The sequence below is a fragment of the Leopardus geoffroyi genome, chromosome A1, assembly GCF_018350155.1.
Source record: "Leopardus geoffroyi isolate Oge1 chromosome A1, O.geoffroyi_Oge1_pat1.0, whole genome shotgun sequence".
Lineage (NCBI taxonomy): Eukaryota > Metazoa > Chordata > Mammalia > Carnivora > Felidae > Leopardus > Leopardus geoffroyi.
The window spans coordinates 47,421,362-47,449,185 of record NC_059326.1 but is presented as its reverse complement, the minus strand read 5'-3'; the positions used below and the strand labels follow the sequence as shown (position 1 = coordinate 47,449,185).

Below are 27,824 nucleotides of genomic sequence, written 5' to 3'. Positions count from 1 at the left end.
TAGTAATAAAAAAAACTAACATTATTAAGCCAAAAAAGCAAGATGTAAAACAATACGAGAATGATGATCCTATTTATGCAAAACTGTTAAAGGCCATTGGCTATTATATATATAAAATTAATCTGAAAGTATAAATATCACAGAGTTACTTTCAGGAAGTAAGATGGGAAACAAGAAGCTCTTCGTTTTCATTTTATAATTTTTCTTTGAAGTCTAAATTTGTTTTGTTTTTACTACCTACATGTATTTATTCTTTCAAATACTTATATATTTAAAAATATTTGTGTCTGGTATATTTGTTTCAGATACACTAACCCTAATCTTCAGTCTGACTTCATTTTCTTGTATTTTCTACTGAATTTCCCTTTAAAGTTGAGGATTCAAAAGGGAAAGCATACTTCCTAAAATGTTGGGAAATGGGAACCAGTCTGAGAATATCTAACTGTGGTGGAATCAAGTGATTCGATCAGAAGGCAAATTCTGAAGTTTCTGGATAAAGAAGTAAATAATGTTTGAGAGCAGTACAGTATGTGAAATGGTTTTTGAAGAAATAGGCTGTATCTGAAACACAAAGGGAAAATATCGACACTAGAAAAGTAAGTGCAGGAGGGGGAGAACATCACTGGATCTCAAAACACTCCACAGCTGAAGTCTTTGGGGTGCAGAAGGGCCAAATACAGCTAATGAATAGAGGGAAGCAGAGGGGGCTAGCAAGGGAAAAAGGAAAAATAAATGTTGCCATGACATAAAGGGAAATAACTAGATTGCTAATCCTTATTTACGCTCTAAGAGAAATTCATCAAACAAAGGAGCAAGTGAAAAACTTAGTTTATTATTTTTATTAACAAATACCCACAGACCCTACATTTGGAATATACTTTTTTCTGTTTTTCAGTAAGGTATTTTATTTCATGAAATATATTGTATGTCTTTTTTTTTTTTTTTTTTTTTTTTCCTTTTTTTTTTTTTTTTCAACGTTTATTTATTTTTGGGACAGAGAGAGACAGAGCATGAACGGGGGAGGGTCAGAGAGAGAGGGAGACACAGAATCGGAAACAGGCTCCAGGCTCTGAGCCATCAGCCCAGAGCCTGACGTGGGGCTCGAACTCACGGACCGCGAGATCGTGACCTGGCTGAAGTCGGACGCTTAACCGACTGCGCCACCCAGGCGCCCCTATTGTATGTCTTAAAAATTCAAATTAACAGATAAAACCATTACCAATGCCAATCTAGATTTTCAGGTCTGAAAATATTCAACTTCCTCTACATAAACTCCAACTTGAAACCAAAGCGTGTGCTCATCAGTATTCTGAAGGCACAAGGAAGACAAACTGTGCTAGGCCCAGAGAATGAAAAGACAAACGAAGTACAATATTGGCCAAAAAAATCCCTTGGTCTAGGGGAGAGAAGTATTAAACCAATCATTACAATATTGTAAGCGCTCTAGGAGAGGCAGGGGAATGGATGAACAACATCGTCTTATGGGTGCACAGAAGGGAGCTTGACAAAGCTGGGGACAGGCCAGGCTGGTGGGGATCTGGAATGGCAAATGATTGAAGGAAGTCATCCTAAAAGAGGGGACATGCATGCAGAATTGACGCTTAACTGGCTTAATGATCAGTAACAGTTTTAAGTTACCTCTTCAATGGCTTTTTGTCTTTTGTCTTCCACATCTTTATCTATTCTATACAGAGATAAAGGAGAAAAATAACCATGCCATTACTTCAGCTGATTGAACATTTGAAATAATAAGCTTTCAAAGAAATACTTTCCTTCTGTTGAAAACTGGCAAATGTTAAGCTCATCTTAAAGAAAAACTGGTATCTTATCACATTAGTAAATGACAGTATTTAGATATTTGGCACTGGCTGTTAGGCTTACCTCCCTCTTTTCCATTCAGTGTGAATGGAAGAGTATTTTCTTTAAAAAGGCTTACAGTGATATAATTTTTAAATTACTAGTTACAACATAAAGTAATCTGAATAAACCTCGTCCTTTAACCATCACAAATTAAGAAGTATTTCATTCTACAGAAATCTAAAAATTGTCCAAATTCTTTTTCTTCAATTACTGCAAGTTTATCATAGCTATAATTTTAGAATGAACTCTTACTCTGAAATAGAAGAAAAGAAACGATTATCCTTACAGTTCTGAATAAAGAGGCAAAAATTTTACTTATGAAATAAAATACTGACAATGTAAAATTCTGTCCAAATGAATTTTTTTCACTTTGATACAATATGCAATATAGCAACACAAATTTATCAGCTACGTAACATGTCAGGTCTCAAGTACCGGGCACAGACCTGCTAAGAACAGAGCAGTTAGCCTTGTAGGACTTCTTACATCTGTTCCAGGAGAGAACATTTGCTTTCTGTCAATAAATTAGTAAAACACTTCTTCTTTTTACAACAATTTATTTTCTCTCAAAAATTTTCATGTATATTTTTTTTTTGTGGCTTAACAAAAATTATATAAGAACGTATGTTTCAGAAACTAAAATCAAATGAATTTTTCAAGTAAGGGAATTATGAGAAATTAGATTACAATGATAATCCACACATCTCAGCTTGAACAACAGCCATCTGGGGGGCAAATAAATCAGTTTTCTTTACCTTATCATGAACACAACCAGGTCAAAATGACAGTGCATAATAATAACAGCATGTAGTATTTAGTATTTAGAGTATTTAGCTCTGATTTAGTATTACCTCATTCAGAAACATTTTGCTGCTTCATCAGAGGGACTTTAAGAACCTGAAATAGTCAAGTGACTGCTAGAAGCAGTGAATATAGGTTTAGGCAAATATTGTAGAACCTGATCACGGGAGGTTCTAAGAAGTCATACAGGACAGAGTATCCTGACCATTACATCACAGAACACTGGCATGATGCATATAGGTTACTGGTATGCCTTCAATGAGTCCTGAGTCAGGGAGGGCCTTTTCGGGATTATTAACCTCCCGTATGGCCAGACTTATATGTTTGCACTCGTCTGTCTTACAGTTATCATTTTTTATGTGTAGCAGTATCAAAAGGGTGGGAAGCACTGAAATTGGGAACTCATATTACACAGGAAGAGACACTGGAAGCCACTGTTTCTAAGAATGAATCAACACATTTTGTTGAGAATGTACTCATTATCCTTGGTAGAAGCAATAACCATACATTGAATTACAATAGTAATTAAAATTAGGGTCTTTACCACTCTTTTCCCCTCTTTTGTATTACAAATCTATCTACTGAAATACACCAAGATTCTTTCCATAAACCTACCTAAACAATACATCATTAATAAATATAGAAATGTTGTGTCACACCTTTGGTTAATTGTATTGTTGACTCTCTAGAAGGGAATAATAGCCTATCCTACTTCAGTATTGCTCAACGTGCTAAATAAAGACTTCATAACTGATAGATTAATAGCTATCCATGGTTGAGTATACCAAGAGGCAAATAATAAAGCATATACTTTGCGTCAAACAAAAAAAATCAGCCTAATTTGTAACTCATTTGCTTTTAGATATTCTTTTTTTTCACCTTCTCTTCAAAACTGTTATTTACATTTAATTAAAAATTCTTTAATGCTGTCCCCATTCTTTTCCCTTTCTACTACACTTTGGATGGACATGAATTATGAGTGAATGGTCATCAAGTTACTGAGCCAAGAGAGGAAGGGGCAGAAACATCCAGACGAGTATTTGCAAAACCATCTTATCAGGTGTGCATTTTTGTGTGACTGAATTCTGAAGTTAAGAGGTAAACAATTGTCCATTATTGTGGACTGACAACACATGTACCTTGGGACTGAAAAATAAAAGCTGGTCTTACCAGTACTCAATTGTTTCAAATATTAAAAAAAAAAAAAAAAAAAAAAAATCAAACTATAAAACTGACATTAACAAGAATCCCCCAAAACTACTGACAAAGGCTATTATTTATAATTAGAGTTTACAGTAAATCACAATCAAAAAGCTAGGTCTGTTGCACCAAAGAAGTGCACGTTCTCACTACACTGGACATCATCACGCAGCACAAAACACAAGTCTGGGGCACACTATGCTTAGAAACAAGTTAAGGCTGCTCTGATTACTAGGTTGACTTCAACACGATGTAATTCAGATCCCTAAGGGTCCTATATCAAAGCTGGATAATGTCTAGAAAAGCTCTCTGTTGCTAATGGATACCCTTTCATTCAATGTGTCTTAACTTGGTAAAGGGATTTTAAGCTTCCCCAAACACAGATGGCAATGAAAGAATATTTTGCTTTACCCTACCACCAAAAAAATAAACAATACAAAAATTAATGGGAGAAGCCACAACCATGTAGAATGATACAAATTTCAAAATGTTCTTCCTTCTACCAAGTGCTGGAAAGCACAGTTGTCCCGTAAGTAGCAGAGGAAGATTATCTCTTAAAAAAAAAAAAAAAAAGGTTCCTACTCAGGTTTAGAACTGTTAGCAAGAGAATCTTTCTGGATATAGTTCTTTGAATTTCCTCTTCATTTAGATACAATAAATGTCTATCAAAAATTTTCTTCCCTGATATCTTTACATATAAATATATTCAATCACTGGAATTTCTGATGTCCCTCTGAAAGTATGTTATTACACTTAGACACAAGAAAAGAAAACTTACCGAGAATGACTTAAGTATAAAGCTTGACGATGAATGTCTTCTGGGTCTATTTCTACCGGATTTATTACAGCTAGTTGATCAATAGACCATCTAAATTTCCCTGGAGTCTTAACAAAAGAAAGTGAACCTATAAGTAAAAGCAAACTAAAATAGTTCATCACAATGCTAACAACTGTCAGCTTCAAAAATAATGTGAATGGTTATAATACAAAAGTATTTTAAAGCTCATATTTTAAAATTTGGCTTTACCAGTAAATTAAATGGCAAATGATAATCAAATCATAAAACCAACTGACTGGACCATATCTATTTTAAAATACCCAAATCTTCCATTTGGGTGATTTTTGAAATTACATAATAATGGAAAAAAGTCACAATAGAATAATGAAGTATAGAAATTTCACAATTAATACTCATCAGTGATGCACCATGCCCAAGTAAAAATCTTTTTTAAGAGTTATCATAGGTCTTTACTTTTACTTACGAATGAAGTGAAACTAAACGAAGTACTAACTACAGAAGTGCCTACAAAGGTTCATAAAATAGTTGATCCTTAAAATAATTATGAATGGTAATCACTGCTGCTTTTCTGTAGTCAACTATCCAACTGAACCAAAAACTTATCCAAAACCTAATCTGTAATTCAGAATGCATTTTTGACAAAAATCAGGCTTAAAAGGTCAACATGCCACACATTCTGGCTTTGAGGATTAAGTTGCAGCCAATCCATTATCTATTCTATATTAACATATAGCTAACATTTAATAAGGTTCAATAAAAAATCACGAGGTCAGATTCATGACTCAATATAAACTACATAACTGTAAAACTTTCCTCCACTTGGTCTTTGTTTAAGCTGGTATGAAAGTGTAGTATAAACAGCCACACACTTGGCAGTTTTTCTAGGTAATTTACTAGGTTAAGAGAGTATACTTCAAAAGAACTCCAGTGTTCTTGCTCTTGTTAGGTGGCAAATAACAGCAAACATAACCTAGAGGGATGAAGTCTTCCCTAACCTCCAAGAGCATTTTCCCTTCCATATCACCCTTGTGTTTAACCACTAATCGTGGCACATATATTGTTTTGAAGTCCCTAGATTAGTTATGTCTATTCCTTTAGAGTAGAGGTTGGCTTCTACAATCTGCAAGCTAAAAATGGTTGGAAAAACTAAAAGGATATTATCATTTCATGACATGTGAAAATTATATGAAATTTAAATGTCCATAAAGAGAGCTTTATTGAAACACAGCAAGGTCTCATTGTTTACATATTGCCTATGGTTGCTTTTGTGATACAAGGCATAGGTGACTAGTTGTAACAGCAACAAGATGACCCGCAAAGCCTAAAATATTTACTGTCTGGCCCTTGACAGAAATAGTTTGGTGATCTCTGTATTAGAATACAAGCTTCTTGAGAGTTTGTGTCTGATGACCCTGACTTGTTCTCTACGTCTAGCACTTTATCGAATACAAAGCAGCAAATAGGTTTCCTGAATAAATGAGAATAGATAATTAGAGAACATAGCTTCTCCTGGAATATGGTATTAGTTAATATATCAGCAATCATACTATCTAGCTACATCTAGTTACAGGAAGCCAACATATTATCTACTGAATAAAAAAAAGGAGAAATGCTAACAACAACAACAAAAAAAAAACAAACAAAAACAAAAAAATCCACCTAGCTAACTTATTTTTAGCCCAACCACTACACTATAGTGAACATTACAACTAAAAAAGCACATTCCAGATATATGTGCTCCATGATAAATTTCTCCCTTAACTTGCTAAGAAAGATGTTTACATTTAAAATAGTTTGTAAACACTAACTTATAAATACTAGTCAAGAATAACTTACTGGTAATTTCGTTGATTTAAAAACAGAAGGACTGGAGAGCGTTTGTTCATGGAGATTAGAATAATCACCAGGACTTTCGAAAGGATTCAAAACTGGGATCCTTCCTGGAGTTTCCGGTGTTATTTGCATTTTTGATTCTTTGACATCTCCCATAGCACAGAGAGAAAACTAAAAAGAAATAAGTATGGACAATAAAACTATAAAGTTCCACATTCACTGGGACAACTAAAATGTATTCAATAAGCATATTTCGCAAAAAAAAAAAAAAACACCTCAAAATCTAACGCTCTTGGGTTTTTTAAAAAAATATAGTTTACAAAGAGGCATCACATATAGTTTCTAAAGCGATCCTTAAAATAACCTTGAAGGCTAGAGAGGTATGGTAGTAGTGATACCATTTTGCAGAAGAATTAAGCTCAGAGAAGTTAAGTGGCATATAAATAGCAGTCACCCAAATATGAATGTGTTCAGGATCGATCTGAGGCAACTAAATGTTAACAACAGACACAAAACTCTTTTCAACTAAAGGACTTACACCTATGGTTTCTTTATTTCACATCTCGAAGCATTTTGAACAACCTTCGGATATCCCAGCAATTGCCTATTAAACTGCAGTTACTAAACAACAGTTATTTACAACAAGCAAATACGAGACGAGGAAGCCTGTGCACGGTGCCTTTCCTCCACATTAGCACCAATCAAATAAGTATGACTGATGAGGGCTAAGAAATTAACCGCCTTTGGTTGCCTCTCCTCAAACATCCTCCTTTCGCTGACTTCCAGGGTAGAAGGCGAGAGTGCATTGCTTTCAGTCATCGGGGGATACGACCGTGGATAAAGAATCCACTTCTTGGAAGGCTGAAGCAGCTGGTTTCGTTGGGTGAGGAGCAGGGTGGACACTCAAGCCAGTGTCACCCCCAACCCTACACGATCATACTTTGGCGTCCCCCCCACCCCCCAACCCTTCCTCACCTATTCCCTCGCTGCTCCCATTCACCCCGGGGACAGTGGGCAGGTGGGTTCCGAGAAAGGAAAAGTGATCTCTCCAATTCCAGACAAGAGGAAAGGCCAGGGACTACAAAGAACATACCTAGTAGTGTGTGTAAAAAGGAAGCCCCCCAATAGGCGACTCCCGGGCGCTCCCGAGGGGCCAGGCCAGCTCCCACGACAAGCACAGACTCTTTAACTCCCCGCTTCCGCGCTGTCTTAGGCCAACCAGGGCACGGGCCTTGTGGGGAGCTAGCCAATCGCGACGTACCGCTGTCCGCGAACCAACCAATCGCATCGAGGCCGCGTAGTAAATTCGAATGGCAACTCCTCGCTTCACATTCCGCGCTGAGTAACGAGGCTCCAAATTTAAATCAACGCAGCCTCACGCTGGCGACGAGCGCGAGGGGCGGAGCCTGCCCGGCGTGAGCTGGGGACGCGCGGTGTGATTGCCCAGGAGAAAGGAAGGCGCTCCAGTTCCGGGTCAGGCCCTTTTCCCGCCTCCCTCGGCCTCCGCCATGGCGAGTAGCAGCGGTGCCGGGGCGGCGGCGGCGGCGGCGAATCTGAACGCGGTGAGGGAGACCATGGATGGTGAGTGCCCGTTAGTCCCCCTTTACCTTGTCTCCGTTTCCCGCAGCCAGGCCTCCCAGGCGGCGATGAGTCCAGAAGGACTTTAGGTCCACTTCCTGCCCCAAACAGCATCTTTGAGGGTTCTCCCAAGGGACCCGCCAGGGCCGTAGGGCTGATGGCCCCATCCTTTGGGAGTTGTCTCTTCGTTCTTGCGTAGTTTGTCGCGCGCACGACGTTCGGGCCCCCACGTCAGCCCTGCACGCGTTCCGTGTTTACCGCGCGGGAGCCGCGCGCCGCCCCCTCCCCGCGCGCCACGCCCCTTCGCTGCGTCGGGTCCTCTTGTCCTTTCCCCCCTTGCAGGCCTCGGGAGCCGTTGTCGCCCCACGCACCCACTTCTGAGCAGGACCTGGTGCAGATTCCCCCTTCCTTATAGTCCCGAGCGAGGACAGTCTGCAGGTCTGTAAGCCCCTTGCAGACAGTGGCCTTGTGTGTTTGGTCACCTCTGTGTCCTTTGTCTCTTAGCAGTACAGTGGGCGCTTGTTAGGTCAACCCCTTCATAACTGCTCTGTTTCGTCCTGGATCAAGTGACGCCCGTGTCTGAGGCTGTAGGTGTATTTAACCTGTTTTCGCGCCCGCAAGCAAGCGGGTGTAAAGCCTGCGCGCACGTGCTAGACGTGTCTTGGAGTTACCCTTTCTGTTCTCTCTACTCTCTGCCGGCTCGGCCACTTTGTACTCCTGGGGGTGAGTTTAGACAAGCTACTTAAACATCATTGAGCTTGCTTCTTTCTTTATTCTGTGTAAAATGAGATCACTTCCTCCTGAGGTTATTGTGAATATTTAAGACAACCAGGTAAAGGCGTATCAAAGGTGATCAAAAAGTAGTTACTTTTATTTTTATGTTATGTTACGTGTACATCCCACTTGCAGAATCCTTTGTCTCCTTTTTATTCGCATCCACCTATGTGTGTTTGATGGATGTTAAAACATTGCGTTTTTGACATTTTCCAGTGGATACTGACATAGTCTCCATCTTTATTGAACCCTAACTGTGGTGTGCAGTTCTCACTAAGTAGTGTCAGCCTTCCCGCTGTATCTCCTTGTCTGCTTTACTGTAGGGCCCCACTTAGTGATTCAGCTGCTTCTTATGGGGGCTTCTAATAAGGCTTCTTGCTTTTTCTGCACAGGTTGCTGCTTCCTTTTTATTTTTTATTTTTTTAATGTTTATTTGTTTTTGAGACAGAGAGAGACACAGCATGAGCAGGGAAGGGGCAGAGAGAGAGGGAGACACAGAACGTGAAGCAGGCTCCAGGCTCTGAGCTGTCAGCACAGAGCCCGACGCGGGGCTCGAACTCACGAACTGTGAGATCATGACCTGAGCCGAAGTCTGACGCTTATCCGACTGAGCCACCCAGGCGCCCGCTGCTTCCTTTTTAAGGAACTACTTATATTATTAGAATCTTTGCATCTAAGTTTTTACTTACCAAGAATCTATTTGGTGTTTCTCCGAAACGTAGAATTTTGTTCTGTTATTTCCTGTTCTTTCTCAGTGTACTACAGCTTATTAGTTTTATTTTGTAAGTGGACTTAAATACATAAGAAGTGATATGTGTATAACATTACAGGTTTCCCCAGCTTTCCGAAAGCAGTGTTCCCATGAAACTTTCCCTAAGCTGAAATGGTATAAAGTGAAGAAGCAGTTAGTATTAACTTATATGGAAAATTTTTTGAGTGTTCTCAAATCCAGAAAATAATCTTTCTTGGACTTTTCTGATACCTTAAGACACATCTTGTTAACAGATATACCAAAGAAATAGAGATAAAGCACATGTGCTCCCGGTAATAGTTCAAAGCTCTGGCAGCTTGATGGTGAGATACTGAGTGTAATTCCTGGGGAAGGAGCTTGGCAGTAATGCTCAAAATGCTGGGGTTACATGCTAATGGCTTGCTGCAAACAAGCACTGAACACTATTTTCACTTTCTGCCTTTTTTTTTTTTTTAACCCTCTTTGGATTTCTTTTGGTTAGCAAAAATAGCTATTAATATAGATCTTTCGTAAACGTTAAGTGGAGATGAACTTTCAAAAAGTGGGGCGATGCTGGTTTCGTTTTACATCTTTGCTTGGAAGCCAGTGGGTTTTCTAACCGAATAGAGAGTAAGGGGCCTCACTTCCTGTTAGTTTTCTTACGTTAGCTATGCTCAGGTTCTTATTTATATGGCCATAGAATCCCATTTGAATGAAAAACTCACATTTTATTGCTGGTGGAATTGCCAATGTACAAATGAGAACTGATTGTATTGGTTGCATCAAGATTTTTACTGAGAGAAGTGTGTGTAAAATGATTATTGAGAGTATAAGCATGTGAAAAAGTGAAGAAATGACGTTTTTTTCTTTAAAGTTTATTTTAAAGTTTATGTATTTGATTTGAAAGAGAGAGAGAGAGCTGGGGAGTGGCAGAGACAGGGAGACAGAGTGAATCCCAAGCAGGCTTCACACTGCCAGCACAGAGCCCGATGTGGGGCTCAAACTCCTGAACCCTGAGATCGTGACCTGAGCCAAAATCTAGGGTTGGACACTTAACCGACGGAGCCACCCAGGCGCCTCATAAAGTCTATTTATTGAGAGAGCACGCACACACAGGGGAGAGGGAGAGAGAGAATCTCAAGCAGACTCTGTCAGTGCAGAGCCTGAAACGGTGCTCGAACCCACAAACCGTGAGATCTTGACCTGAGCCAAAATCAAGAGTCCGATGCTCAACTGACTGAGCCACCCAGGTGCCCCTGACAGATTGTTTTAAAAATAAAAATTCAAAGAGAGGCTATGTGACTTTGAGAATGCTGCTCCTCTATACACAGTTTGCCCACAAACCTCAAGATAGAAAGGCCCCAGGTTGGCACTGGATCACCATTTGTTAAATGTGGCAGCTAGGGACTATTATGTCCGTTAGAACTCTAAACTTGCAGAAAATCCCTGCCATATGTCATGCCATAATTAGAGTCTAAGACAGTCACATAAAATGTGAAGTTGAATTATTGTGAAGTTAACAGAAAACTATATTTTCCATGTTGTCTATAATAATTGAGACACAAAGGTAAACACAGTGACACACTATAAATAATTGACCATACACTGAATTGGACAAGTTTACATGTTAATCGTTTTATAATCCCATCTTCCTTCACATTCATTCCCAGAAATAAAACTTTAGCTTGCCCAACGGGCTAGACTTAGCTACCCAAATAGCATTAATATATGAAACTCTGTTAATGTGGGGTTTCCCTGTATTTATATCCACCCATGAGAGCCAAAAGTTTTTGAATCTGACTTTCCTCCTTCAAGGTCTAGTATATTTCCCCTCATTTTACTCCTCTCCCATCAGTACTAGAGTCAGCTAATAGTAATTTAATCTTTTAACGGATCTGAATGATGTTAGGGTTGTAGAACTCAGCTATGAACATTTTTATTTTTAATATGAAATAAAAGCATTTTGATGATACTTCAGAAGCAAGTAGACTTTATAGTTTATCTGTGTGGCTCACTCTGAAAGGAACCTGACCGATTCTGGTCCTAATTTAGTATACAGTCTTATATCAGTCCCCTGCTCTCATTTTTAGATTCTTAACATTCTCTCCCAGATTCCTTCTTTAAAATGTCAGCCTTTTCCAGATGCCTGGGTGGCTCAGTTGGTTAAGTGTTTGGTTTCAGCTCAGGTCATGATCTCATGGCCTATGAGTTCGAGCCCTGCGTCAGGCTCTGTGCTGACCGCTCAGAGCCTGGAGCCTGTTTCAGATTCTATGTCTCCCTCTCTCTGCCCACTCCCACTTGTGCTCTGTCTCTTTCTCTCTCTCCAAAATAAATAAACATTAAAAAAAAATTTTTTTAATGTCAGCTTTTTCAGCTACCCCTCTCTCTGTCCTCCAGTGTACTCAGTGACCTTTTTTTGCTTTTCAGCGTTTTGAAATTTTAGATACTCTTTATTGATAGTTTCATACTTTGAGTTTTGTTTTCCTATATTTTCTTTATGCCTCCAATTACTACTGGTAATTATGGTTTTTAACAATTGTGTTAAAAAAAAAAAAAACTTCTTTATCTTTCACTGTAGTGCTGCTTAGTTTTATACCAGGTAGTCAGCTAGAAAAAGGAGTTAAGAGAGTTCACAGTGTACAAGGCAGTGTCAGTGAAACAAATGTGTATTCCTTGCTGTCAGTCTAATTATTGATGGGAGAAATAAACCTAGCAGTCATTTTTCTTTCTTTGACCTTCCCTGCCTTCTTTTCTTTACTAAGCCCTTTCAATTCTTCCTACATCTCAAATTGAACCACTTGTCTCTATCCTGTTCATGCCAGCTGCCATTCTATCACCAAGATTGCAATAACTTAACTGGACTCTCTTTCCAAGATCTATTCCATACTGTGCAGCCAAAGTCTTTTAAAAATGAAAATCTGGGGGCGCCTGGGTGGCGCAGTCGGTTAAGCGTCCGACTTCAGCCAGGTCACGATCTCGCGGTCCGTGAGTTCGAGCCCCGCGTCGGGCTCTGGGCTGATGGCTCAGAGCCTGGAGCCTGTTTCCGATTCTGTGTCTCCCTCTCTCTCTGCCCCTCCCCCGTTCATGCTGTGTCTCTCTCTGTCCCAAAAATAAATAAACGTTGAAAAAAAAAATTAAAAAAAAAAAAAAATGAAAATCTGTTTGTATACTCCCGTTTTTATATCTTGCCAAAGTTCTGAAATCTTCAGTAGAGCCTTAGTGTGTGTTCATGTCTATCTTTTCTCATATTTTACACCTATGCTCCCCCTGTAATTACATCGCCTTTACATGAAGAGCCTTTCAGATCTATGAATTTATTCTGTGAACTTACCAAGTTCTGTCTAGCACAGGAACTTTTGCACAAGCTGTTTTCTTCACTCTCCCTCTCTTTGCACTTTTTCCTGCCTCTGCATTATTCAGGTTGTCTTCAACCTTGAAGTCTAAGTTTAACTGTCACTTTTTCAGAACAAATCTTTCCTAAACACTGTCACAACTAAGTAGGATGTCCTTGTAATTTGTTTTAGAGGTATGCTTTTCTTGTCCCTATTTCCCTTTTAACAAGGATCAGTTATTACTTCAATATCTATCTCACCTACACCATAATTTCATGAGGACTGGGACCATATTTACCTTTTTCATAACTATATTTACAGCAGTAACATAGGCATAAAATACATGTAAGTACCAATTACACAGTAGGCACTATAGAAGTACTTATTACCAACAGGTTATGAAGTTAGGAAGTAAAGATCAACATAAATCTTATAAGCAAGCTTAAAGGAAAGAAATACTAGTACTGAGATGGACCTGAAAGAGAGCATGGAATTACATAGAAAAAGGCAGAGGAGAAAAGCATGAACAAAGGCATGAAGAGCGAGCAGAGCATTTATGGATAGGGGTCTACCAGGAAGAGAAAACTGGAGAGGAGAATTTGTCGGTATTGGTTAATGATGATGGTGATGATAATGTTGGCGAGTTGGAGTAGGGTCAGAGTATGTGTTCTGGTTTTCTGCTGTCCTGTAACAAACCATCCCACGGTTAGTGAAATAAAACAGCAACAGTTACTTGTCTCTCACAGTTCTGGACATTGGTCAGTCTTGTCTGGGTAGTTCTCATTGGGGGTCTCTCGTGCATTGCAGTTAGTGCTTATTCTAGAGTCATCCCAAAGCTTCTTCACTCACGTATCTTCTATTTTTTTTTTTTTTTTTTTTTTTTTAGTTTATTTACTTGTTTTGAGAGAGAGAGCGTGAGAGCAAGCAAGCGGTGGGAAGGGGCAGAGAAAGATGGAGAGAGAGAATCTGAAGCAGGCTCTGCACTGTTAGAACAGAGCCTGACGTGGGGCTCGAAACTCATGACCTGTGAGATCCTGACCTGAGCCGGAATCAAGAGTCAGACACTCAACCAACTGAGCCACCCAGGCGCCCCACTCACATATCTTCTAGTTGACACTGCCTGTTAGCTGGGCCTGCAGCAGGGCTGTTGTCTGGAACATGTGGGTTTGCTCCCAGTTGGTGGCTGGGTTGCCAGGGAGAGTGTCTCAAGAGAGAGTCAGGAGGAAATTATATTATCTTTTTAAGCCTAGTGTCAGAAGTCATGCAGTGTCGCTGTTGAGAGATGCAGCCTATGAGACCTGAGCATACCTGCACATTCTTGCTCTGGAGGCCAAGAAGGCAAGGCCCTGACTGTTCTTTCTTCCTGCTATTTCTCAGGGAAATGTTTACAGTGACCAATGTGAGGAATGAGGTAACATCTATTCTACTTCAAGGTAAAGAGCAGGCTTGCTAACTGCTTACAGTAAAAGTAGGGATTTTCCATGCTTATTGTTCTTCTGTGACTGTAGTCTGGCAACATAATGTACTCTCTTGCTATGTAAAAAGGAAAACTACCTGGTTATTTCAGTGTTTGCTGAAAAGGTATTCATAAGACTCAACACTTTTTTCCTAATTTTAGAGTCTTAGCAAAGAAGACAGTAAATGTTACACCAAAGGATAGCTATATGAAATCACCATCATCCTTAACATGAATGTTAAAAGCATTCTAAATAAAATCAGAAATATCTGCTTTCACTGCTTTTTTTAAGCATTAATAGGAAAGTTTTAGCAGATAGTGTAGGATAAGAAAAGGAAAAGACTGTTAAGAAAGATGTGAAACTATTATTTGTAGGTAAAATGATTATCTGTTAGAAAACACAAGAGAATCAACTGAAAACCGAAAAACTTCAGTAGAGTTAAAAATGACTGGCTACAAAATAAAAATAAGTATTACGAGCATATTATGGGTATCTGCACTGATCACTTAGAATATACCAAAGCAAGGTAGAATGAACTTGTGAAAACAATCAAAACTAAAAATTAAAGAAATTGATGATTCACTATCAAAATTGATGATGATTGAGCACTCGCCGAAACTTTCTGCTCCAAGCATATAAAAAAGACCGGAAATAATATTAACATGCAATTATCAGCCCAGCAATGTTTAAAAACAAGAAAGGAAGATCTCCTGGTTAGAAAGAGAGGTTTTCCCCAAAGAGAAGAGCAGATGGGCACCACAGCAGGATATTGGGAATGAAACCTGACAAAGCATGCTGCCCTGCCCGAGAGAAGCTGGGGCCAGAAATGTGCCATCTGCCACGGCCAGGGATTGGGAAGGACCGTCCGTGTGTCCTGTGGGTCTGGAGCCAGGGTGTTTCCACCAGTCTGATCCAGAGGGCTGGGGCTGGCGTGACACTACCGGTCCAAGAATGCTTCTCCAATTCAGGACATCAATAAAGATCTCCTTTGGAAGATGAGCTTCCAACCAGAAGTCACAGAAGTACCTAAGGTAGATGAAAAATATAAACAACTCACATACAAATTGAAAAAGAGGGAGAAAGTTTAGTAGTAACAGGTAACTCTTTTTTTGAGCACTACCAGATGCCAGTGGACACGGCGTTCTGAGTATGTCCTGTAATCCTCACAATGATCCTGTAAAGTATTATTACCCCACTTTCACAGAATGATAAAATAAAGGCATAGAAAGGTTACCTTGCTTACTAAGTAATGAAGGTGACATTTGAACTCACCTAAGAGGTACTTAGCCTCTAGAGAGCAGACACTTAAGCATTCTCTTTTCCTGCTGGCTTATACTTAAAGAAACAGAAAACACAAATCTCAAAAAATGGCCAAAGATAAGAATATACTTTCAAATAGGTAAAGGCAGAAACAACAGTCATGAAATAAGTGGTTATAAAAAAGCATGTAACTATGAAATAACAAGCAGAGGCACTGGGTCACTCAGGGTTAAGCGTCCCAACTCTTGATCTTGGCTCAGGTCTTGATCTAACAGTTCATGGGATCTAGCCCCACGTTGGGGCTCCTTGCTGACTGGGCAGAGCCTGCTTGAGATTCTTTTCTCTCCCTCTCTCTCTGCCCACCCCCACCCCCACTCCCCACCGTTACTTGCACTCTTTCCTGCTCTGTCTTTCAAAAATGGTTAAATAGAGGCGCCTGGGTGGCTCAGTTGGTTAAGCGTCTGACTTCAGCCAGCTCATGATCTCAGGGCTTCTTGAGTTCAAGCCCCTTGTTGGGCTCTGTGCTGACAGCTCAGAACCTTGAGCCTATTTCAGATTCTGTGTCTCCCTCTCTCCCCGCTCCCCACTCGTGCGCACGCACGCGTGTCTCTCTCTCTCTCTCTCTCTCTCTCTCTCTCTCAAAAAGTGAATAAACATTAAAAAGTTTAGATAAACTTAAAAACAACAAGCAATTCTGAGGGGAAATTAGAAATCTCAAAATAGAGTTAGTGAAATAAATTCAACATAACATGAATTACAGCCTGCATACAACTGAAGAGCATTATTGGTATGTTGGCATATCCAGACTGAAGAAATGAAATGGAAAGGGCTGTCAGCTTCCAGCCATGGTGGAGGAACAACCCGGATTTACCCTCTTGCCTGGAAAACAACAACAAAACCGATATAGAACAATGGTTTTCAAGACACTGGACATCAGGCTGTGAAGGAAAGTGATCCTAAGCACAGTAAATGAAGTGAGCCCAGTACTTTCCTGTTCTTGGTACCTTTAGAGAGTTCCCAGCAGTTGGGGGGTGTTGCGAACCCAGGTAGAACTCTTTGGACCCCCTGAGTTAGCAAAAGGAGGTTATTGAGTCCAGGGAGACCAAGGCAGGTAGAGTTTGCAAGACAGAATACCTGAGAGGAAAGAGCTTACAGAGAGAGGATTCTGGACATCAGGAGAAGGGTCCTCCTCAAATATTCAGAAGAGCATTGATTAGCACATATGTATGAGGAAAGTACCCAAAAAGCTAGAAAACGCATCCAAAAGAATTAGAAGGAATAGTACACCATGCCTTTACAAGGCTTCTCTCTACCAGCCAGAATGGAAAGCTTCATAATTCACGAGGCATTGAGTATAGTACTCAGGAGCATCTTTCCTCAGTGATGGGGAACAGTTAGCTGTGCACTAAACAGGGCTCTAATCCTGACTATGTAAATCTTAAATGACTCAAACTGTTTTCAGTTAACTGCATCTCATTACAAAGCTTAAGAATATGTACAGAAATACTTATCAACCAACAAGGTAAAATTTACAATGTCAAGCATCTAATAAAAAATTATTAAGTATACAAAGCAGGAAAATGCAACCAATGATAGGAGAAAATTGAATCAGTTGAAACAGACCCAAAATTGACACCGTTAGAATTAGTAAGACAAGGACCTTAGAACTGTACTCCATGTGTTCAAAAAATTAATTAGAGGCATGGGAGACTTTTTTTTTTAAAAAACTTGAAATTCTGGAGACGAAAATGAATGTCTGATATAAAAAGGTGAAAAGGGTCCATTTCATGCACATTGTGAATAGTGTAATAGTTTTCAGAAGGAGTTAGACTTAATGGATCATTCAGTATTGTTAACTTGTCCATTCAACACCGTAGTTTTTATGCAATGCAAGTCAGAATCCACCTGGAGTTTGTTTTTGGAATTGATCAGGATTTTTAAGTTCACTGAGAGAACAAAAAAGCTTACAAAAATGAAAGATTACAAAGAATCTTGAACCTTCTACATGCTGATAAAAATTAGTAATTAAATAAGATAGACATGCAACAAATCCATAGGTAAATGGGAATTTACTATGTGATAAAGGTGGCATCTTAATTGAATGGTAAAAATATAAGTCACTCAGTAAATAGTATTGAGGCAGTGAACTTATTTCAGATCCTATTTTCCACCCGAACTCCAGGGAGTTAAATATTTAAATGTTTATAGGTGGGCAGGAAATAAACTTTGAAGTGATGGAAGGATATACTGATGGATAATTCTATAATCTTTGCATGGGGAATAACCTTCTAAATATAATGCCAAGAGAAAGTAATACAGGAAGCAATAGATAATATGTTGACCATTGACTTAACAAATTCTAAACATGCTCTGGGGAACAACCACCATAAAACAAAATTTAATGAAGCCAATGTATTTATATTCTGTGCTGCTTTTTGCTAGTGTTTCTCATGTCAATTACTTTTATAAACTACAATAAAATGAAGTAACTATAAAAAATGAAGTTAAAAAATAAACTTTTGTTTTTTACTATTAGATTTCAACAGACATGATTCCGTCAAATTGTAGACGCTTCTAAGCACTTTTAAAGCCTTAAATATGTACATTACTGAACAATTCCACTTCTAGGAATTTATCCTAATAAAATGAAATTAGTATGTACAGATGCTTATCACAGTATTACTTCAGTGGGGGAAACATGAGACCCACTTAACTCTTAAAATAGAGTAGCTAAGTAATGTATGGTGTTTTCATATAATGGGATGTTATGTGACTAAATTACATTGTAAAAGGTTACTAAAAAATGGGGAAATGTTCAGAATAATCCTGATTATGATGCATATACTTAAGATATTAAGTGAGTGGTAGAATATAAATCACAGTGTAAAATGCAGTTATGTGGAGGGAGGGTGGTATAAGTCTAGTTTTGGTTCTAGGACTAAGTAAGAGCAAGACAGTATACTTGACAATTTCAAAATCTAGGGATGCTGTGCTAGTTCTTTGATATTGTGCAGTATTCTATGAATTAAAAACAGTAATGTGTGCATATTTTTAAATGTAAGTTTTTTGAAGTTTTCTCAATGTCTTTTTCAGTTCTGTTGGAAATTTCAAGAATTTTGAATACTGGCTTAGATATGGAAACTCTGTCTATTTGTGTACGTCTTTGTGAACAAGGAATTAACCCAGAAGCTTTATCGTCGGTTATTAAGGAACTTCGCAAGGCCACTGAAGCCCTAAAGGTTAGAGATTTGTATGTTAGTTCATTGTAAATAAAAATACTTTTTTATTTTTTAATGAATTTATGTGAAAGATCCTAGTTAAATGTTATTAAACTAACTTCTGTCACCATTAGAAATTCTGAAAACCAGGATCTTTGTAGCATTTGTTCAACTACAAAAATTGCTACTATCGTGGACCATGTTGTCTCTCACAGAAGTCTCCAGCTGTGTTTAGAATTTTCCTTGTGTTGTGACTAACGTTGTGTCTGTGCCCAAAAAGATATGTTCAAGGCCGGTACCTGTGAATGTGACCTTACTTGGAAATAGTGTATCAGCAGGTGTAATTAAGTTAAGGTGAGCTCATAACGGATTAATGAGCGATGTTCTTATTAGACAAGGAAAATTTGGACCAAGATACACGAAAAGAGTGCCATGTGGAGACACAGACAGACATGGGAGAATGGCTTTTGACAGTGGAGGCAGAGATGAGAGTGGTGGCCAAGGATTGTTGGCAGCCATCAGAAGCTAGGAAGAGGCAAGGAAGGATCTTCTGCTAGAGCCTTCTGACTCCTTGATGTTGGACTTCTAGCCTTTAGAACTGTGAGAAAATAAATCTCTGTTGTTTTCAGCCACCCACTTTGTTTGGAACCTGGTGATGGCAGGTCTAGAAATCTAACTCAGATTTCACTTTTAGAAAGTGGGGTGCTGTTGTAATAAACACCTACAAGTGAGGAAGTGGCTTTGGAATTGGGTGATGGGTTGAGGTGGGAAAATTTTACACCACTTAATAGAGCCCAGATTTCCTTGAAAAAACTTGGTAGAACTGTGGACATTAAAAGCAGTTCTGGTGAGGGCACAGAAAAGAGAGGAGAGCTGTACAGAAAGCTTTATTTGTCTTAGAGAATACACACATTATTATGAACAGAATGTTGCTGGAAATAATGGACGTTAAAGGGGCTTCTGGTGAGACCTCATGAGAATCATATTATTGAACTCTGGAGGGAAGGTTGTCCTTGCTATAAAGTGACAGAGCACTTGGCTCAATTATGTTTTACTATTGGAAGAAAAATAAAACTTGTAAGTGATGAACTTGGATAGCTGGCAGAGGAAATTTCCTAGCAAAGTGTGGAAAGTGCAGTCTGATTTTTCCTTTGCTACTGAAAAATAAAAGAGGAATGAGAAATCAAGGAAGGAACTGGTAAGTGAAAAGGAACCACCACTTGATTTGGAAAATTATCAGCCTTACCCCAGAGCATGCTCTGGAGAGAAGGCCCAGGGTGTGGATGTGGTAAGGAGATTATGTGCATGACTCCTAGATGCAGTCAACTGTCTGTGCACAGAACACTGCCAGCCTGACTGAAAGCAACCGGGACAAAATGAAAGAAGGCTAGGGTTCTTAAGGAAGGAAACTAACACAAAAAGGTATACAGAGCATATTCACAGAGCAAAAATTTATCATAAAGAGACTATCTGTACAGTTCTCACTGCCAGCACCCAGAAGTTCCTGGGAGCTCCCCCATCACTAACGTGTCCTGTTCCCCTTCCAGTAGCTACTGTCCTGACTTTTATGGTAGATACTTTCTTTGAACAGTTTTACTGTCTAACATGGGTCTTTAAACACTGCAGGCTAATTTTATAAAATTTTCGAGCTTGATATAAAGAGAATCTTAGAGCACAATCTTTACCTAGTTCTTCATTTAACATTATGGTTTTTTTTAATCTTTATTTTTGAGAGAGAGACAGAGCATGAGCATGAGCAGGGGAGGGGCAGAGAGAGGGAGACACAGAATCTGAAGCAGACTCTATCCAGGCTCTGAGCTGTCAACACAGAGCCCGACACGGGGCTTGAACTCCACGCACCACGAGATCAGTACCCACGCTGAAGTCAGAGGCTTAGCTGACTGAGCCACCAAGGCGCCCCCATTTAACATGTTTGAGAGAGTTTTTGTGTTTTGGTTTTTTTGAGTATAGTTGACATACCATGTTACATTAATTTCAGGTGTACAACTTAGTGACTTGACAGGTTTATACATTATGTTATATGTTTACCAAAAGCTGCCATCTGTCCCATGACATCACTATATTTCTTTATGCCTCGCCTTTTATTCCTGTGACTTATTCATTCTGTAACCGGAAGCCTGTTTCTCCCTCTCCCCTCACGCGTTGTGCCCATCTGCCTCCCTGCTCCCTTCTGCAACCATCAGTTTGTTCACTTTTTATAGGTCTGATTCTGATTTTGTTTTTGTTTTTTTGGATTCCACTTATGAGTGGGATCATGTGAGGGTCATTTATGTTGTGTGTAGCTGTAACACAATCCTTTCCACTGGAATAATCATGCTTCATTACACAAATATACTACTATTTATTTATCCTTTCTACCTTGTGTGGACATTCGATTGCTTCCAGTGTGAGGCTATTAGGAATATGCTTCTATGAGTATAGTTGTCCATGTCTCGTGATGCATATATGCATGCATTTCCTTTGGGTGTGTATTCTAGAAATAAAGTTTCTTGGTTGTTAGGTTATGTTTATCTTCAACTTGAATAGATAATGCTAAACTCTTCTAAAGTAGTTGTGCTAATTTCTGTTTCCAGCAGCAGCATACGAATTTCCCTTCCTTGCTCCACGTCTTTGTCAATACTTAGTATTGGGAGTGTTTTTAATTTTAGTCATTTTTGCTGGGTATGTGTAGGTTTCTTATATGGTTTTATTTGCATTCTAATACCAGTGAGGTTGGATGTTCTTACATATTTTTGGCCATTTTCTTTTGCGAGATAACCGTTTCAAGTTGCTTGCCCATTTTTTCTGGCTTATTTTCCCTTTTTTACTGGTAGTCTTTCCTTAAGTATTCTGAATGTGAACCTTTTGTTAACTGTGCATGTAAGATTACTAAGTTCTTTTAGTCAGGTTTTTAAATAATTATAAAATCTATTCAGACTTGGGGCACTGGGTGGCTCAGTTGGTTAAGTGTCCAACTCTTGATTTCAGTTCATATCATGATCTCACAGTTCATGAGTTCGAGCCTTGCATTGGCCCCACACTGACCGTGCAGAATCTACTTAGGATTCTGGCTCTCCCTGTCTCTCTCTTCCCCTTCCTGTTTGCAGGCAAATGCTCTCTCCCTCCCTCTCTCTCTGTCTCTCTCTCTCTCTCTCAAAATAAATATTTAAAAAAAAAAACAAAAACAAAAACCGGGAGGAGAATCCTGAAAAGTTTGTAGCAAAGAGGAAAATTGTTAATTAGAACTTTTTCATGTTTTCTTTAAAGGCATTTTTGAAATCTGTATATAATTTGTATTAAAGAAGGAAACAAATCCTTCAGAACCACCCACAAGATAACCAGTGATATTTGGCAAATACCATTCTAGATGGTATGCTACTTTAAAAATAATGTGAACCACACCTGTCTTTCCTTGACCACTCTTTACTCTTTACAGACTTTAAAAAATTTTTTTTTAATGTTTGTTTATATTTGACAGAGACAGAGCATGAGTTGGGGAGGGGCAGAGAGAGGGAGACACAGAATCTGAAACAGGCTCCAGGCTCCGAGCTTTCAGCACAGAGCCTGACGTGGGGCTTGAACTCATGAGCTGTGAGATCATGACCTGAGCCAAAGTCGGACGCTCAACCGACTGAGCCACCCAGGCGCCCCATCTTTATAGACTTTTTAAATGTATGGTTGTTTTCCCCTTTTTGGGTGGTTGCTAGTAATTAATTTCTCTCATACTTTTTCTTTCAGAACTAAAAATAGGGTAAGGAAAAACTGTTCCTATTGTGTTTTACTGCCTTTACCTTGAAATCCTGGTGATTAGAATATAATTGTATGGTACTTAACTCTATTTTAGAATGTGTAAAATATAAATCGAGGACATCCTGAAATGTTGCAAGGAGCTGTTTGTCTGAAACATCCAGTTTTTCCTTTGTTCTTTAGTTAACTGTAGAAAATTGCAACCATTCTTCATTAATTATTTTGCCTTTCTTTCTCATAGATTTGTATATTGATAATGTTTAAGTCATTTATAGTAAAAGTAACTGGTTGTGTGTAACACAATTAGGTCAGTTTCTTAAGCATCAATAGGTATGTCACATTATGTGTATCTCTCACAGCATAGATAGGACATTAGGTGCAGTTTTTAAAAAATAGACTTTATTTTTATGAATGATCTATCAACACTGAATTTTGGTATTGTCTCCTTAGAGCTAGTATTTATGTGTAAGTAATCATTCACACATTGTGATTTCAGAAATTCTGGGCAAAACCTACTTTCCTGTATCTTCTACTTTTAGTGCCAAGGGGCCTTGAATTGTACTGTTGATGCATTCCCATGCAGAATAAGCCTTGCCCTTTCTCTTGCAGCTGTCCTGTATGATGATATCTTAGGGTGACCGACGTGTCTCCTCACTGTATGAACGTCTTGTACAGCATGAGGACATTGGAGACAGCTGGGAGAGAAATGAGGGATTCAATAAGTCTTGTGTCCCCACCCATCCTCCCAAAGGAGGGAATAAATGTACACAGGAAAGGGAAGTGTGAAAGACAAGACTTGTTAAGGTTGGTTTTTCCCCAGGGCCAATGCTTACGAGATTTTGGAGTCTCTAATGACAATCTGGTAACTAGTTCTCTAGGATGCCATTACTGTCCTTTCAAACAGAGTAGTGCTACATTCATGTAATGGGAATGCTGTACAGGGTTAATGGTTTGCTTAGTTTAGGTGAAAATACTTATTTCAATGTCTGTATCTTGGAGGAGAATCTCTAAAATTCGTATGAAAATGGAATGCGGCTGGACAAAAAGTTAAAGGTACTTTAATTTTTAAAAATTTCTGTAGTTGTCTATATTATTTCAAGTCTTCTTTGAAGTAGATGATACTAAAAAGTGGGTTAGGAAGAAGACAAAGTGCCTAAAGTATGTAGCTAAAACTAATATAAGAACCTATAAAGGTAGAAAGAAGTAAGAAATCTTTTAGAATAAGGGGAATGTTTTTGAAACTAGTTTTCTAATCTTTGTGAATAATAAACCTAAAGAAGCGAAAGGCTAATTAGAATAGCCAACTATCTGGACGAGGTAGGTTCTGTTGATTGCAGAGAGAAGGTTTCAGATTGAGAACTACAATTTTCCCAGCACGTTAAGTGATTTTCATGAAAGGCCTTCGGACTTAGACTAAACATAAAAGCAAGTTTTAATTATGAAGTTGAAACATACATGAATTACAAGTTTACCCTGTATTTCTGAAACACTTGTTTAAAATCATCATTTTCATATTTGGAATTAAGAAATTTCTTGTTTAAATTTTTATCTTTTAGAAATCTGTATCAAATCATTTACTGATAATACTATAGTGTCTGGAAATTCCTGCAGAATAATCGGGGAATGTATACTAGTTGGTGGAATAGGTGAGGCAGGATTAGCCATGTGTTCAGTATTCCTTTTGCCCTTTTTTTCTCTGCCCTGTAACAGAAAGGTCTTTTCCATTCTTAATCCCCTTTTCACACTAAAATGAAACATGCAGAAACAGATAAACCAATAAAGACTGGATAAGGTGGATACAGTGTGTGGACAAGGTCTGCTGTGGGTCAGTTTTTCAAGTAGCAGTATATTTTTATTTTTACGTTAACTGCATTAAGATGATATAACAATTTTCCACTGTTAGCCTAGCAGTCAGTTCAAAAGTAGTTCTAATGTACTGCAAAAAGTGAAAAACACTGCATTATCCTGATGCAAGTGGCTTGGTATATGTGGGGGAGGAATTGTTTGTTAATGACAGTACAGTATTGACAAATATATCTCTGTGGTGTCTTTTCCATGATTTTATTATAATGAAACTTACTTTCTTGTTCTAGGCTGCTGAAAATGCGACAAGCTGACTTTCTGGAGAAATCCTGATGAGATATGTCAGGCTCTTCAAGAGGATTTGAAGATTGCATTGTAGTCAAGAATGTACAATGAAATTACTGCATGCAGCAGTGTAGAAACATTTTCCTTTTTAAAAGAATTATAAAACCATAGCTTTATAAATCAGTGGAAAATGGCTTACAGAGAGAACTATCAGATGTGTTTACATCACATCTTACTTTTTTTTAACAGCTCTAATGCTGGTTCATATTTATGTATTCCTTATTTATAGCTCTGATAGCTTTAATTTTCTAAGCAGTCTGTCTATCAGATGTGCACATCTGCTGTGCCTAGTTGAAGTATAGTGGAGCCCATCAGAAGTAATGTAGTAGTTATGACTTGTTGACATTTCCATTATAAAATTTAATTTTGAATTGTTTATGCAAAATAACCGTGGATTCATGTTGTATTGGGTTAAAAGTTGGCAGAATTTCAGCCACCTTATTTATGGATTTGATTTAGACTTAGGTATATCAGAATCTTTCCTATAAGAGCATGGAAATCATTGTTTTCATCTGCTCTTTAACAAAGAATATTTAGTTTTTTAAACAGAAGTTTTTCTGGCAGTTAATAATATGAACCAGATTGTTTTTGTATTGACTGAAAAATAAAACTTAGAAACTTAGATTTTAAAAGTAATGACAGTGCTTAGTTTTATTTGTCATTTGGATTATTTACATTTAATGAGAATATTAATTGATAATATTTTTTTTCTAAGTTTTATACTCTAAACATGATGGCCTAGAAAAATAAAGCATAGTGAAACATTTCCAACAGGCAAAATTCTTTAATTTTATTACAGAACAAAAATTTGAGTGGTTATCTAATAAATCACTAAAGAGGAAGTATCTTTCAACAAATATGATATTTTCTGAAGGAATACATATTTGCAGTCATTAAACAAAAAGTAAATAATCAAATGTTCTATATCAGGAATTGTAAGTATCAACTTTCTAAGGTCACTTTTTTGTGTCATTATTTTTTCCCTGAAAGTTTTAATGAATCAAAGTGATGGTTCAAAATAAATTTTGGGAAATTTACAATAGTGTTAATTCTGCTCCTGTAACAGAATCTCAATGGAATATTTTCCCCAAGACTAATATTTTAATCTGATCTTATTTTAGGTTTTGTTAGCATTCTTTTAAATGATAGTACAAGCATTTACTCTAGCAGCTTTTTTCTTCAAAGTAAGGCTTAGTAGTATCTAAGTGGCAACCTTCCGTACTGTTGTAAAAATCTCATCTTTTAATTATTTTGACTTTGTAAGTGGATAACCTCTTTACCAAGGGCACTGGAAGGTCTATTGGCAGAACCTGGTTGGGAGACAATAACGACTTGTGATGCTAAATCATTTATTTGTTAATAAACACTGCATATATTGCATGTTGTTACTTAAAAAATTATAAAGAGAACACATTTGTCAGGCTTCAAAATTTGTATATACCCTTAGGCCACAAGAGTTAATAGTTTTATTTATGATTTTGTAGATTAAGTTATTTATGTATGAAACAAAGCAGGAAAATATATTGAGTATGTTTACAAAGAACTTTAATGTGTTACACTTAAATGTAAACATATATTTTTAATGCATACTTAAGTACTATTTAACGAAATCAAAACAAATTATAATGATACAATTGGCAGTGTTATGCATGTTGTCAGTGACAAAAATAAAACCATTTTGGTGGTATTGGCATGTACTTTTGATTTCGTTTATGCTTTTGTGTGTACAACTTGTGTTTCTGTAGGTATTCTTATATTTAGATGCTGATTAGTTACATGTGAATGAAGACTATTTGAGGGCAGACTAAATTTACAGTGTAAAATCAGGCTTGAGGTGTGAAATGGAATATTTTTCTCCTGGTACTTAAAGGAGATAGCTATATTAGCATTGCCCAGGCTTCCCCTGGGTGGGTTAAGCGTCCAACTTCAAGTCACATGATCTCCTGGTTTGTGAGTTCCAGCCCCTCGTCAGGCTCTGTGCTGACAGCTCAGAGCCTGGAGCTCACTTGGGATTCTGTGTCTCTCTGCCCCTCCCCCAGGTGCCCTAAGCCACATTTTATGTATATATATTTTTACATTTTTTTTCATGTTTGTTTTTTTGTGTGTGTGAGAGAGAGCGAACAGGGGAGGGGCAAAGAGAGAGAATCTGAAGCAGGATCCATGTTGTCAGCACAGAGCCCGACCGACAAGGGGCTTGAATCCACGAACTGTGAGGTCATGACCTGAGCCAAAATCAAAAGTCAGATGCTTAACTGACTGAGCCATCCAGGCACCCCTTGCCTTATTTTATATTTTAAAATGTATGCAACATAAAATTTACTATTTTAACCATTTTTAGGTTTTACAGTTCAGTGACAATAACAACATTCACACTGTTGTGCATCCATCACTATCTAGAACTTCTTATTATCCAAACAAATTCTACCCATTAAGGGGTAACTCCCCACTTCCCTTTAGCCCATTTTTCTAGGTGAACATTTTTCTACTTTTTTCTGTGAATTTGACTATTCTAGGTACCTCATATAAGTCAAATCATACAGTATTTGTCCTTTCGTGTCTCTTTTCACTAAGTGTTAGGTTTTCAAGATTCTTCCATTATAGACGCAGCTGGGTGGTTCAGTTGGTTAAGGGTCAGACTTCAGCTCAGGTCATGATCTTATGGTTCATGGGTTCGAGCCCCACATTGGGCTCTGTGCTGACAGCTCAGAACCTGGAGCCTGCTTCGGATTCTGTGTCTCCCTCTCTCTCTCTGTCCATCCCCTGCTTGTAGTCTATCTCTCTCAAAAATAAATGTTAAAAAAAAAATTAAAAATATTCTTCCGTTATGTATCAGAATTTCATTCCTTTTTAAGACTGAAAAATATTCCATATTAATATGTTTACCATATTTTGTTTATCCATTCATCCAGTGAATATTTGGGTTGTTTCTGTCGTGGCTATTGTGAATAATGCTGCTTTTAATATTGGTATCTAAATATCTAGTCAAGTGCCTGCTTTTGATTCCTTTTGGTATATAGCCAGAAGCAGAATTGCTGGACCTTGTGCTTAATGTGGGATTAATTTTTTGAGGAACTGCCATATTGTTCC

The 27,824-nt window shown here is 38.2% G+C and overlaps 2 protein-coding genes across 4 annotated transcripts in view; one reads left to right on the top strand and one right to left on the bottom strand.

Annotated features, from left to right (window-relative positions):
• BORA (BORA aurora kinase A activator) overlaps positions 1–8,354 on the bottom strand; it is a 29,140-nt gene extending 20,786 nt beyond the window's left edge. Inside the window, exons 1-4 of one of the 2 annotated variants that reach the window (XM_045478728.1) lie at positions 8,101–8,354; positions 6,497–6,664; positions 4,640–4,746; positions 1,639–1,684 (exon numbers count right to left, since the gene is read on the bottom strand). In XM_045478728.1, coding sequence (XP_045334684.1) covers positions 1,639–1,684; positions 4,640–4,746; positions 6,497–6,664; positions 8,101–8,238 — 459 coding nt within the window. In that variant the 5' untranslated portion in view covers positions 8,239–8,354. The remainder of the gene's footprint in view (positions 1–1,638; positions 1,685–4,639; positions 4,747–6,496; positions 6,665–8,100) is intronic. The other variant, XM_045478737.1, reaches the window with a different exon arrangement.
• On the top strand, positions 7,262–26,434 carry MZT1 (mitotic spindle organizing protein 1). 2 transcript variants are annotated; one of them, XR_006712655.1, is made up of 4 exons: positions 7,867–8,074; positions 18,718–18,863; positions 23,199–23,393; positions 24,683–26,434. XR_006712655.1 is itself a non-coding variant. In XM_045478749.1 (3 exons), the coding sequence occupies exons 1-3, from the start codon at positions 8,002–8,004 to the stop codon at positions 24,704–24,706; spliced, it is 243 nt and encodes an 80-aa protein (XP_045334705.1). In that variant the 5' UTR covers positions 7,262–8,001; the 3' UTR covers positions 24,707–26,434. The 2 variants fall into 2 exon arrangements, 1 of the variants encoding a protein (XP_045334705.1); XM_045478749.1 differs by lacking the exon at positions 23,199–23,393 and having other exon boundaries at positions 7,262–8,074.
• The last annotated feature ends 1,390 nt before the right edge of the window (positions 26,435–27,824 follow it).

Bases quoted from the DNA above. Each gene is read 5' to 3' on its own strand.
- MZT1 (XM_045478749.1), top strand. From the start codon at position 8,002: ATGGCGAGTAGCAGCGGTGCCGGGGCGGCGGCGGCGGCGGCGAATCTG. The intron at 8,075-18,717 runs GTGAGTGCCCGT...TGTCTTTTTCAG, and splicing joins GGTGAGGGAGACCATGGATG to TTCTGTTGGAAATTTCAAGA. The intron at 18,864-24,682 runs GTTAGAGATTTG...TTCTTGTTCTAG, and splicing joins AGGCCACTGAAGCCCTAAAG to GCTGCTGAAAATGCGACAAG.